This window comes from Nelusetta ayraudi, unplaced genomic scaffold (genome assembly GCF_046127955.1).
Source record: "Nelusetta ayraudi isolate G7.1 ecotype Tasmania unplaced genomic scaffold, CSIRO-AGI_Nayr_v1 ptg000042l, whole genome shotgun sequence".
Taxonomy (NCBI): Eukaryota; Metazoa; Chordata; class Actinopteri; order Tetraodontiformes; family Monacanthidae; genus Nelusetta; species Nelusetta ayraudi.
The window spans coordinates 22,436,181-22,448,687 of record NW_027466092.1 but is presented as its reverse complement, the minus strand read 5'-3'; the positions used below and the strand labels follow the sequence as shown (position 1 = coordinate 22,448,687).

General features: G+C 44.3%; 1 protein-coding gene across 1 annotated transcript in view; it reads right to left on the bottom strand.

Annotated features, from left to right (window-relative positions):
- sgcz (sarcoglycan zeta) overlaps positions 1-12,507 on the bottom strand; it is a 72,001-nt gene that overhangs the window by 21,238 nt on the left and 38,256 nt on the right. The window contains exon 4 of the mRNA XM_076035484.1: positions 8,772-8,873. Coding sequence (XP_075891599.1) covers positions 8,772-8,873 — 102 coding nt within the window. The remainder of the gene's footprint in view (positions 1-8,771; positions 8,874-12,507) is intronic.

Here is a 12,507-nt window from a genome sequence, read left to right as displayed (position 1 = left end):
TTGCTCTTTTTAAATCATTCCAGGGGACAATAATGAGAGCCGAGACACACGGCAGCAGAGATTTGAGAAACTGAAACTCAGAGACAGAATTTAGATTCAAATATGACATCTTTGACAATTTAATTACCAGGCTGCAGAGCTAGCAGGAAATGACATGTTAATTACTAGCTTCACAATGCATTGAAATGTTGTAAATGCGCCTATTTGACTTGTGTTTTTTCAGGCAGAGGGCATATGTTGTCTTCATTTTTCATCCTTCATTCCAGTGAAGCATAGCCCTCTGTTTACATCTTCTTGTTAACACACTAACTTTTAGCTCAAACTGTTTTATTGAACCTTCCACATGCTTTGGAAGGGGAAAAAACAAGGTGGGCACATTGTAAGCCAACATCTGGCCACTGGGAGAGGTATCAAGGCCCTCTGTGACATCACAAAGGGTCAACTCTCAGACTTCTGTCATTCCTGGGAAGTTGACCAGGGGGAGGAATTAATGCCCTTTATGACATCACAATTGGGGCTGATTTTTTTTCTTTCAAAAAAGTTGACAGGCTGGAGATTATGAGATAACAGTGGTGAAGTATTCCTCAAACTTTAGTACCTGGTTAGACTTTGATGGAAATAATGAATATTCAACTGAAAACAGAAATCTGGGTTGATGAATGTGTGCAGGGGAAAACATACCTGCCTCTCATGAGAACTAATTTGACCTGAGCTGTCCTTGAGCACACTTTATTCAAAAGAATATAAGGGTCGGGAGATGTTTCAGATCACATTTGTGAGTGTTTGCAGAAAGAAAATCCATCAAAACATAAATGCCAATCTGGAGCTCATGAGGACACACAAAATTTCATGTTTGCACACCCTGAATGGGCGAAGGCTGGTTTGATTTCATCCAGCCGGCTATTCTGCGGTTTTGAAAGGGAAAACTCAAAGCCCAGACGCTTCCACTATTCACACACGCAAAAATATTTCAGCTTCCTGAATGACATTTTCCCTATATTTTCAAATAAATTCAAATGTGAAAATTACAGCCACTTTGCTGCTTGTAGTCAGGTGCTGGATTTCACATCCACAAAATATTTCATTGTTGCTCTCACGTGTTAAAAAATAATGATTCCACACATTCAAAATTGGGGTATTTTTCACTGCATCTCTTTGCGTCTGTGTCTGTAGTAATTTGTGTGGGCATTCTGCAGGTGGGTCGGTGGATGGATGGATGGATGGAGGCACCACAGGGTAAACAGCGTTCACTTCATCCATCTGCCTTACACGTTTGACAGAGAGCTCAACACAAGTGAAGCTGCGACAATGAGATGCCATTATCAGTCTGAATACATGCAAATAACCCTCAAATAATCAATCTAATTCTTTCTCAAACCTCATTGAGGCCATTCTCTGCAAGGAGGGAGAACAATGGGCAAGATTTTTTTGCTCTTAATCAGTTCAAATCAGTTTTACTCTTGAGAATTTTTCATGCAAGCGTTCGCTGAGTAAAGTGTCACTCTGCAGTGAAGCAAAAAAAAAATATTAAGTTTTACAGCCCAACTGAAGATTTTTTGCCACTATTTTATTTAAGGTGGATTGACGTCATTGTTATTGGTGTTTGTGAATTTAATTCATATTAACTATGATTTTATTTCCTACTTGTTTCATTCATAATTTCTTCCGGCTCTCAACAAAGGCGGACACAACTCTCCTCCTCTCCTCTCCCTTATCTTTCATGCTTCGGTTTTCTCATCTCGTCCTCTCTTGTGACTTTTAGAGCCTCTCAATGCTCTGCTCTTCAAACTAAATCATGGAATTGATCAGCTGGTCTCTCAACGCATTTGAGAAGATCGTCTGTATGAGACACGCTGGTTTGGGGGAACCTGTCTGCCCCGACAGAACGTTCGCTGCAGGCTACATGATGGAAGGCTTTGGGGAATTGGCTAATTGCGTGCCTGTCAGTCCTTTCCGTTGAGGATATCGAGGATGTCTACCTATTCGGATTCATGATAACAGGTTTTCTGCTGATTGGATGTTGCATTTTCCTAGTTTATCAACATATTCAGAAGACGAGGGCAGCGATTCATGGCCCCCAAAGGCTGCTCCTCATGATTTTTGAGGTGGGCAAAACCGTTGGCGCTCAGACTGTGGTGATTTCGGAACTGAATGTGTAACTTTCTGATTTGAAAGTGGAACTTTTTGATCTGAAGCGCGATGTGGGTGTCATCTTGGAGAAGCTTTTGGCTTTGCAAAGGCATATTGATCGTTCTGGAGACCAGTATGGCCACTCAGGGTAGTCGATGTTTATTGGAATGCGACTACTCTCAACCCAAACAATCCCAATCTGTAATTCGCCCCCCTCTGCATCGGTCTTGGCCAAGGCTGCTGCTGGAACAACTCGCAGCAGTTCGACGCTCTGAACTTCCTCCCTCCCCCCTTCCCTCATGGACACCTGCGGATTGTTGACTTTGTCTGGGGCACAATCAGGGACGTCTCCACAGCAACTGCTGTGTAATCGCCATGACATCCTGTGGAACGAGGCACCAAGATTGCGGCGTTGGGTGAAGCAATTCTCCGGGGGCCTACGCAGACACATCCATGGACACTTACACACGCACATACGCACTCGTCCCTCATCCAACGCCTTCGCCGCTTCATCCCACAGCGCGGTGGGCGGGGTCCATGTGGCTGCGCCTCAGTGGGTGCGGCTGGCTGCCTACCTACACTGGAACATCTCACCTCTCCTTTTCCCCTCCCCCTTTGCAAGATATCAAGTGTCTATGTTTGCAATTATTAATAACATATAAGTTATTATATGTGCCTGTGTTGCTAAGTTTTTTTTTTTTCCCAGTCCCAGTGTCTTTTTTTCCTCCCGTTTCTGCCCCCCCGCCAACCCTCCAACTTCCACACACACACACACACACACACACACTTTAAATGCTCAATCCTGCAGTTTTTACTATGTTCTTTACTATTATCTCATAAATGTATTTATTGTTGAGTACAGTTTGTGTGCTTTCAAAATACAGGGGAGGGGAGAGGTGGGGAGATGGAAAGGAACAGCTGCTTAGAAGTGTTAAGGTCGGCAAAACACTTTTGCTCAATGGCAGCGTTTCCACCCAGCCTGAAACATATGTGCAGAAATAACTGTCTCTTAGTTCATGGGATGATGGCACCGATTTGAGCGGCTACTTAGCCCTTAATTTGCTGCAGAATTTGGTGCCAGCGAGAGCCGAGGGAACTGTTCTCAATTGGTATTCACAGATTCTGGCCAAAGTCAGGGATGAAGAGTCAAAGTGGCCCATTGATGCCTGCCAAGTAAAACCAGAGCTGGCGTTGAGTGCAGCGGCTCAGGGGGGAAATAAAACCTCTTATCATGATAGATTTAACCGGAGATCTGTGCTGCTGCTTAAGGTAATGGATTATTGATTGGCAGTGGTTATCTGACTGGAGAATGGCGGCAAGCGTCGAACCATAAGGCATCCACAACATGACATATTTCATCGGGTGCCAAATACGGAGTGACCTGCAGAATATCTCTGGTGCCGGCTGATAAGGGCACCGCTGCGCAGCAAGGCTATTAAACAAGATAGTAAAATTGTCTGAAGGTGATTCCAGGAATGAATTTTGGCAGCTTTGTTCTAATGTTTGTGCCTGAAACCTTTTCGGAAGCCTTGAGGCGTTCGCTAATGATTTAAGTGCAGCTGCTGTCTTTAATTCAGCCATCAGCAGCAGCAACAGAGTGTGACAGTTTGGATACTTCTACCTCTGTGTAACGGTTTGATATTTATTTTCATTTAATTTCACCAAAATGCTGGGTTTATTTACTTTCCATTCTGTTCATATATTTCTCGTCTGCCTGTCAGTTTTTAGTAGGAATCTGAGTGTGGGAGTGTACTTGCTGAGGGGAAGGGGCTGTAATGGGAAGTGGCTGCACCTGCGTGTTCCAGTCAGTGACCAACTGACTATGACTGCAGGTAAGATGTGGGGAAGCTTCCTTGATGTTAAATGTTGATGCACACCGTATTTATGAGGTTAATGTTGATTGGGGCCAGTTCGGTTTGTGTCAGGATGTTGCTGGCAGTGTTCTCCAAGTTTTAATTAATTGTGTGTTCCAAATGTGACTCGTAGGCAATCTCTGCAAGATCGCTAATTAGCATTAGCCAGAAATGCCCACGAGTCTTTGATTTAGAGTCCGAGTCGAGTCACGAGTCTTCGGCCTCAAGTCGAGTCAGTTCTCGAGTCTTTGAGGGGCAAGACTCGTCGAGTCGCGAGTCTTTGATTTAGAGTCCGAGTCGAGTCACGAGTCTTTACACACACACACGCGCACACGCGCACACACACATATTTATATATAAAGTGACATAGCCTCTGGCCGAAATACAGTATATCCAAATTTTTATTCAGACTTTTTTTTTGTGAAAAACAAAAATAGATGGCATTTATAATAATAAATAATATTAAATAATAAAATAAATAAAATAGATAACATAAAGTAGTAAAACTGTCTGTCCTTTCCATGGGCCTTAACTATTACTAAACTAACCCATGTGTGGAAAAAAGAAAAGAAAGAAAGCCTCCAAGAAGGTGAACTTAATTACATTTTAAAAAAATATTAGGCTGCCTCTCAGTGGCTGAAAGACTGAAAAATGATGCAACTGAACTTAAGTTACATTTAAAAAAATATTAGGCTGCATCTCAGTGGCTGAAAGACCATCAAAAATTATGCAACTGAACTTAAGTTACATTTAAAAAAAAATATTAGGCTGCCTCTCAGTGGCTGAAAGACTGAAAAAGTATGCAACTGAACTTAAGTTACATTTCAAAAATGATTAGGCTGCCTCTCAGTGGCTGAAAGACCATCATCAAAATTATGCAACATGCTTGTTACATTTCAAAAAAATTAAGCATGACAGGTTTGTTGCACTAAGCCTGGCTCTGTGCGGGCGCATTATAATACCTCCGTGACTAAATACCCTCTCTACTGGTGCACTGGTAGCAGGGACACTAAGCACTCTCATAGCCACCCTATGAAGTCTGGGGAAACCCTTAGTATGTCGATTCCAGAATTCCAGACAGTCTATTTGCGTTTCTTCTTCATCGGCCGCAGTGGACTCCGAATTCTGGATGTAGCGCTTGAGTTCAGCCCTGACAGATGAGGCATGGTCTGGGTTCTTCTTGCTTTTCTTCCGATAGGCTGAGAACAGGCGAGGAACTTTGGCAGGTGTCCGTGACTGCTCCTTGTCATCCTCACCACCGCTGCTGTTCTCTTGACGTACAGTGACTTGAGAAGCATCAGCCAAGACATGATCTGAAAAATGTCCAGTTAGTGTTAGTTACATTATGTTCATCAGATCATGATGTTAGTTATACAAATAGTGATGATTAAATTAAGGAATATATAAGTTAAGGAATCTATCACAAGTAAACTTTCCCATTACCATCTCCTTCACATCACTCTTGACATAATTTGGGATGGGAACATCGTGCTCCAGCCAAAAGAGGCAGTAGTATGGGTCCAGTAGTGCAGCCATCATGTAAACCTTATCTCCAAAGGGCAGGTCTCCTGCAGGCTTGTCCGACTCCTCCATTCTGACATTTACGACCATCCCCTGAAACAAAATCAGATCATCAAATTCAGCTTTACGGTCAGAGCACAGGTTTACAGAAGTAAAGAAGTGGGTGAAAATGTTTTGTTTTTATAGCTACCATCATACCTGAAAACGGCGTTGGAGGGACTGCTGTAGGGCTTTCACTAAACCGCGCAGGTAATGAGCTTTCTTCTGCATACTGTTGAGGTGGCTGTTGAGTGATAGAATGCTAGGGAGAGCCGCACTGAGAGTAACCACCTTCTCTGCTTGTGTGAGATCTGTTGCTTGAAGAAACGGGCCCAGAATTTCCACAAGCTCTTTCAGCTGGCTCAACTCTCTGCCTGTTAGGCACAGGCTTTTGTGTCTTTCATCTTCCAGGAGAGTGTTAAGGCTTTGGGGATCAAGGTCAGTGACTGCCTGTACAAGGCGGAGAGTCGAGTTCCAACGAGTTGCTACAGCAGAGGGGATGCTCCGATTGGCTCCATACGTTTTCTCAAAAGCTTCCTTAAGTCCACAAGTTGTATGAAGTAAACTGCAGAATTTTGTCACCTTTGCCAACGCACAGTTAATAATTTTGGTCTCCTTCAGTCCATCTCGCACGACGAGCTGCAATGAATGGACAAAGCACTGCAGCCGCTGTTGCCGGCAGCTACTCTGGATGGTGTCCACATCTTCTTGGAGGGTTTCACCTGTATCCTCCCATAAGCCATCATTTTCTATCTCATCATCATCTTCACCCTCGTCATCCGACTCATGCCTCTCGGCTCTAGTTGTTGAGGGGAAACAAACTGTAAAGGCCTTCTTCATATTTGAAGCGTTATCACTGATAATGTAATCTAATTTGTGTTTTACATTAAATTTGTCACATATCTCCTCAAATTGTTCACTGATTCTGATTCCAGTGTGTGAACCTGTGAATCTATCACAACTTAAGAGAACTGTCTGCAGTCTTGAGACACTGTTCTTCTCCATTTCAATGAAGTGGGCCGTAACACCTAGAAAGCCTTGCATGCTCCTGTCAGTCCAAATGTCCACAGTCACAGACACAGTGTCTGCTTTTTGTAATTTGGATTTGATCTTGTACTCTTTGTCGGATGCTAGATCACTCGGACGTCTGGGCAGTATTTTTCATCCACCACTGACATGAAGTTCTGGAAGCTGGGTATGTCAACCAAGGACAGAGGAAGGTTGCATGAGATGATGAGGTCATGAATTATGGAGTCAGTAATGGTCTTCTGTCGGGGATGGCCCTGGCTGTATGTTTTCACTCCTTGTTTTAGTCCCACAAAGGAATCGAGGCTGCTCTGAGTCTGACCCTCTTGGGCTTCTCCACAGGAAACTTTTTTGGCTGCCTTATATTCAGCATACCTGTAGATGAACAACATTGGAGGTTGCTCATTTTTGTAACACAAACACTAGTAGGGTTGCCACCTCCTATTGTTTCAAATCCAGGACATGGGGGGGGGGGGGGGCGGAGGCGTCCCCGAAATATACGGGTAAAAAGTGAAGTGCATATTTTACGGGAGGGTTGGCAACCCTATCTAGACCACAGACGGAAATCAAATGAGGTTTTGTCATTTTCCCTAAACAACATGACAAATTGTGTCCCGGGAGAGATTTTATTTTTACCAGGACAGGTGGTGAAAAAAGAGAATAATTCTGGGAAAAACGAGACGGGTGGCAACCCTAAACACTGGTGTGATAAGGTAGCGCAACAAGCTAGCGCAACAAGCTAGCTTGTAAAACGGCGGTAACTGAGCCGTGGTGTTTGTTTAACGTTACACTGCGGTCTCGTTAAACACCACGGCCCGACCGTTTCTTCTTGGTAATGCGCTAAGCTAACCATGGTTGTTAACCATAACTAGACAATGTATGCAAAAACACTATGAGTACAACTTACCTTTCCTTGTGCACCTTTTCAATGTGCCGCAGGAAGTTGCTGGTTGTGGAACCTTTTTCTTTTATTGTCCTTTTGCAGCATTTACATTTTGCAGTTCTGTCTCTGCCGTTCTGTTTGAAGTTTGTGTAGCAGTACGTTAATATAAAGGGTAGCGAACCTGGCGGTGGACTTTCTTTAGCAGCAGCTGCTCCACTTGCACTTGCCATGATGACTGATGATGAAGGAGAGCGGGAGGGATACGACGCGATGCTGTTTTTCTGCTTGTTTGTTTTTAAATAAATGCTATTTCCCGTTGTATCTGTCTCATGTTTACTTTTGGTGAAAATATAAAGGTTGAACTACACCTTTACTCTCCCAGAAAACGAAACAATAAATTATAAATGTTGCCTGCATAAATGATCAACTGTGACTTCAATGAGGGAAACTTTCTTCAACAGAAAAGCAACCACAGGCCGAGCAGCAGGTATGAAACAACCTCTATTTTGTCCATCGCTGCACTGTTGTGTATCACACAGAAATTATGCCGTCGAAAACATTGTCCCGCTTTACCGCGTCGACTCCGCCCACGGTCTCGTGATCGGGGGGCCATGAAAACACAATTGAACCGTGGCGAGGCGAGGCGAGGCGCGGCGAGGCAAGGAGAACACGCCCTTAGGGACAGTATCAAGGCACAGGGCTTACTGGAAGCTCAAATTTATTGGTTGTTTTTCAATAAAGAATGCAGAAATTGAGACTGTTGCATCTTCTCAGCAGTGAACTCCCCAGAGGTTCAAAGAGTCCACCGTTCACCTTATCATTTGTTCCACTTTTCATTTCACCACTAGCTGCTATAGCTGTAGCAAACACTGAACGTCTGGCTGTAATGCCTGATTCCCGAAAATAAAACTCTTGTTCAACTTCTAAACTGCTGCAGCACAGGGGACACAGAGCAAGGCAGGATTTTTTTTTTTTTTTTAGTAATTCTTTCAAGCAGGGATCTGATTGGAGGACCATGTTCCCCTCCGTGATTGCCTGTAATCTCCTGTTGGGTCGGACGTGGCTGGAGAGGAGATGAGAGGCAGCCTACTGCCCCATCTACTGCTGATAGGAAGTTGTGATAGTGCAGTCGGCGTGAGGCAGGAAATGAGGAGGAGGAAGCCAGGACAGAAAGAGAAAGTGTTCCACCCAAGTTGAGCCTAGGCTCAGGTGGTTTATTGTTAATGAGTTGCTGTGACATCTTTTTGTCTGAGGAAGTTTCTGCGAAGCCAGGTTTTTTTTCACTGGTCTCCATGGACGACCAAAGAGAGCCGACTTACTTTCCTGGACTGGATCTCATTCACGTAGAGCGGCAGGAAGAACTCGGAGATCCCCTCCAGGCGGATGCCATCCCGACTCAGATGCAGGTTCCCCATCCCGTCCTGAAACACAACCACAGCCACCTTCATGACTCGTTTTATTCATGGCATTATGAAATATGTAAAGCTGAGCAGGTGCTGCCGTCGCCAAGTGATGGGGAACAGATTAGGGCAGGACTGCGAGGTGAGGACAGTGCAGACAGGAGGTGACAGGCCAACAGGGGTGAAACAGGGTGACGGTGGTGGGTGGAGGCATGAATGCATAGGAGACGATAGGAAACAAAAGCCTCTGTTCCACTAAAATTAGCGGGATGTCACCATGTTTTTGGACGCGGGACGTCGCGGAAGCAATCGGCATTGAGTTCAGTCTCCACGCACCAAACCCAGCGGGGTGTCACCCCCGCCGGCAAGCTGCACCCCCTCCGCTTTCACCGCTGCGTGTCTGCTGACGTCATCGCGCTGAGATCGCATGATGAAGTGCTACAGAATTCCAGAGTCCGGCGGTGGCCAGTGTTCTTAGTTGTTGGTCACTTTTGGCTGTAGTGGAACGATGACGTCGTTGCCGCCAGACTTGAAGCGGCGCGCACCTCCGCGGCCGCTTCCCGCCGTGCAGCGATTGTTTCGGCGTCTGGTTCATTTTGTGCGCGAGCAGCGGGCGAAACAGCCAGAGGACAATGAACAATTATCGAGTGCTGATGGAACGTGATCGAAAACTTTTGCATCAGTGCTTGATATACGCCGCGACTGGTGCGATGTTATGATTTAGCGCACGTGACGCGCAACGTCACCCCGTGCACCAGGTAAAAAAGGTGGTGTTGTCCCGGGTTTCCCGATTCCATCGCAAGCCGATTGGTGCGGAGCCTATCGGTGCCGGGTTGTTTGACCCGTCGCGCGGCTCGGTGAGCAGATTCCACCGCCACCAAATGCCGATTATTTAAAAAAAAAAACACGTTTTTTGGGCAGTGGAATTGGGGCTACAGACATAATCACAGAGTTTGACAAGAAATTGTGCAATGATGGCTGGTGGACATTATTTATTTACTGTTGTTTCTTTTCTTATTCCTTTCTTTCATGCTTAAGGATTGTGGTGGCCTTGACGAACAACACTTTTTTGCATCTACTTCTGGCTGACTGTCACATTAGTTGCTTGGAAAAGGTCAACTATATTTTAGACAATTTTTGCTTCCCCCCTTAAAACAAAACAATTTTACCAAATACAAATGTTGCACAGCTCCAGCAGAACCAGCGGAACTGGAAGTTGTTAGTCAGAAAATGACTAGCAGGTGTTGTTGGGTTGTCTAAATGTAATTTAAGAACTTTTTTGAAAATGTAAGTGACCCTTGTGACATCATGACCTCATTACTTTTGCTATGAAAGCTGCAATAGATCTGTTAATTTCTTTGGCTCTTGCACATGTTGGAAGGAGGGGGGTTCCAAATCTGAGAGGCAGCGCACTTTGTTTGTTCAAACTTTTCTTTTGGGCCGTACCTGGAGGAGTCGAGCCTCTCTTTATGGTGTCGGGTTAAATGCTGCATCATGTTGCTTGTGTTTGACGAGTAAGGAACCAACATTTTACAATACTTGCAGACAGTGTTTGTTTTGTCTGTTACCTTCTCGCCCTTTTCATTAACAGTTTGAGGAAAGACAAAATGTTTCCACACAGCTGACTTGAAACCGATTGGATATCACTGGGTACAACTCCAGCCATGACTCTCGCACTTCTGTTTTTTTTGTGTGTCTCTTCTGTTCGCAATTGTCTGGTTGTTTTGTTTTTTTCAGTGAGTGCGCCAAAACCTAGCCTTTTTTTTTTTTTACTACCTGCTCCCCTCCTCTACGTAGTGACGTAGGATGTTGAGCTAGGAAGCAGAGCCATGTAATGGGAGTTGAACTCAATAGCAGTCTCTGCTGATTGAACAGGTATATTTTTGTCATTAAATCGCTTTGAATTGCCACAAATTAAATTGATTTTAATCGATAAATCATTACATTCCTAATATATGTATATATATATATATATATATGTGTGTGTGTGTATATGTATATATATATATATATATATATATATATATATATATATGTGTGTGTGTATATATATATATATATATATATATACATATATATACATATATAAATATATATATATATATATATATATATATATATATATATATATATATATATATATACATATATATACATACACACACACACACACACATATATAGATGTGACAGGTACCAGGAAGACTAGCATTAGGACCCAGGGCAAGGGGCAGAGTCTTTAAATAGGGGTGGGAAGTTAACCTGGGCCTTTCTGCATGCATTGGCACACCTGAGGGAGAGAGAGAGGGAAAGAGAAAGCAGCTAAGGCCACCTTTGTTTGATGCTTTGATTTGGTATGTCTTTTAGAAGTATTTAAATAAATGATTTTAATGGTAAAGCAGTAAAAAATTTATTATTGTTTAAAATGTGTTTATTAGATTTTTCATGTTGGTGAGGGAGTAACAATAATAATAATAATAATAATAATAATAATAATAATAATAATAATAATAATAATAATAATAACTTGGATTTATATAGCGCTTTTCAAAACCCAAAGACGCTTACATTAGAGGGAGGGAGGGGGGCAAAACACACATAACAGGTCAGACAGATAGGGGGGTAGGTGGTGGAGAGTTTTGAAGGTGAGGAGGAGTATTTTGAAGCAGATGCGATGGTTGATGGGGAGCCAATGAAGAGACTGCAGAATGGGAGTGATGTGATCACAGGACCGGGTGTGAGTGAGGAGGCGGGCAGCGGAGTTCTGAACCATTTGGAGTTTATGGAGGGATTGGGAGGAGATGTACTGAAGGGAGTTGCAGTAATCAAGGCGGGAGGAGATGAAGGCGTGGATGAGAGATTGAGCAGCAGAGTGGTAGAGGCAATGTCGGATTTTGGCGATGCGACGAAGATGGAAATAGGAGGTTTTGATGACGGAGTTGACGTGTGGTTTGAAGGAGAGGGTGGAGTTCAGAATGACACCAAGATTGAGAGCCAGAGGGGAAGGGGTGATGGAGGTGGTTGCTCAGGGTGGATTTGGTGCCGATGAGTAGAAGCTCTGATTTGCCACTGTTGAGTTTGAGGAAGTTATGTGCAAGCCAAGATTTTATTGTGGAGATGCAAGTTTCAATGTGGGTGGTGGAGGGGGATTGGGTAGGTTTGGTGCGAATGTAAATCTGAGTGTTGTCAGCATAGAGGTGGAAGTCCAGGCTGAGGTTGTGGATGACGCGGCCGAGGGGGAAGAGGTAAGAGATGCAAAGGAGGGGCCCAAGGACTAAGCCCTGGGGGATCCCTTGGGTGACTGGGGAGAGTGTGGATGTGTGACCGGAGAGGGAGACAAACTGTTGTCGGATGGAGAGATAGAAGGTTAGCCAGTCGAGTGCAGCGCCCTCAACACCCAGCTGACGCAGCCTCTGGAGAAGGATGGAGTGGTTCACAGTGTCAAAGGTTGCGCTGAGGTCAAGCAATAGCAGGATGTTGAGGGCACCGGAGTCTGCAGAGGTGAGGAGATCGTTGATAACTTTTACAAGGGCAGTTTCCGTGCTGTGGGAGGGACGGAAACCAGATTGGAGGAGTTCATACAGGTTGTTGGTCTGGAGGTGGGCATGGAGTTGGGCGGCGACGATGCGTTCCAGGGTTTTGGAGAGGAATGGCAG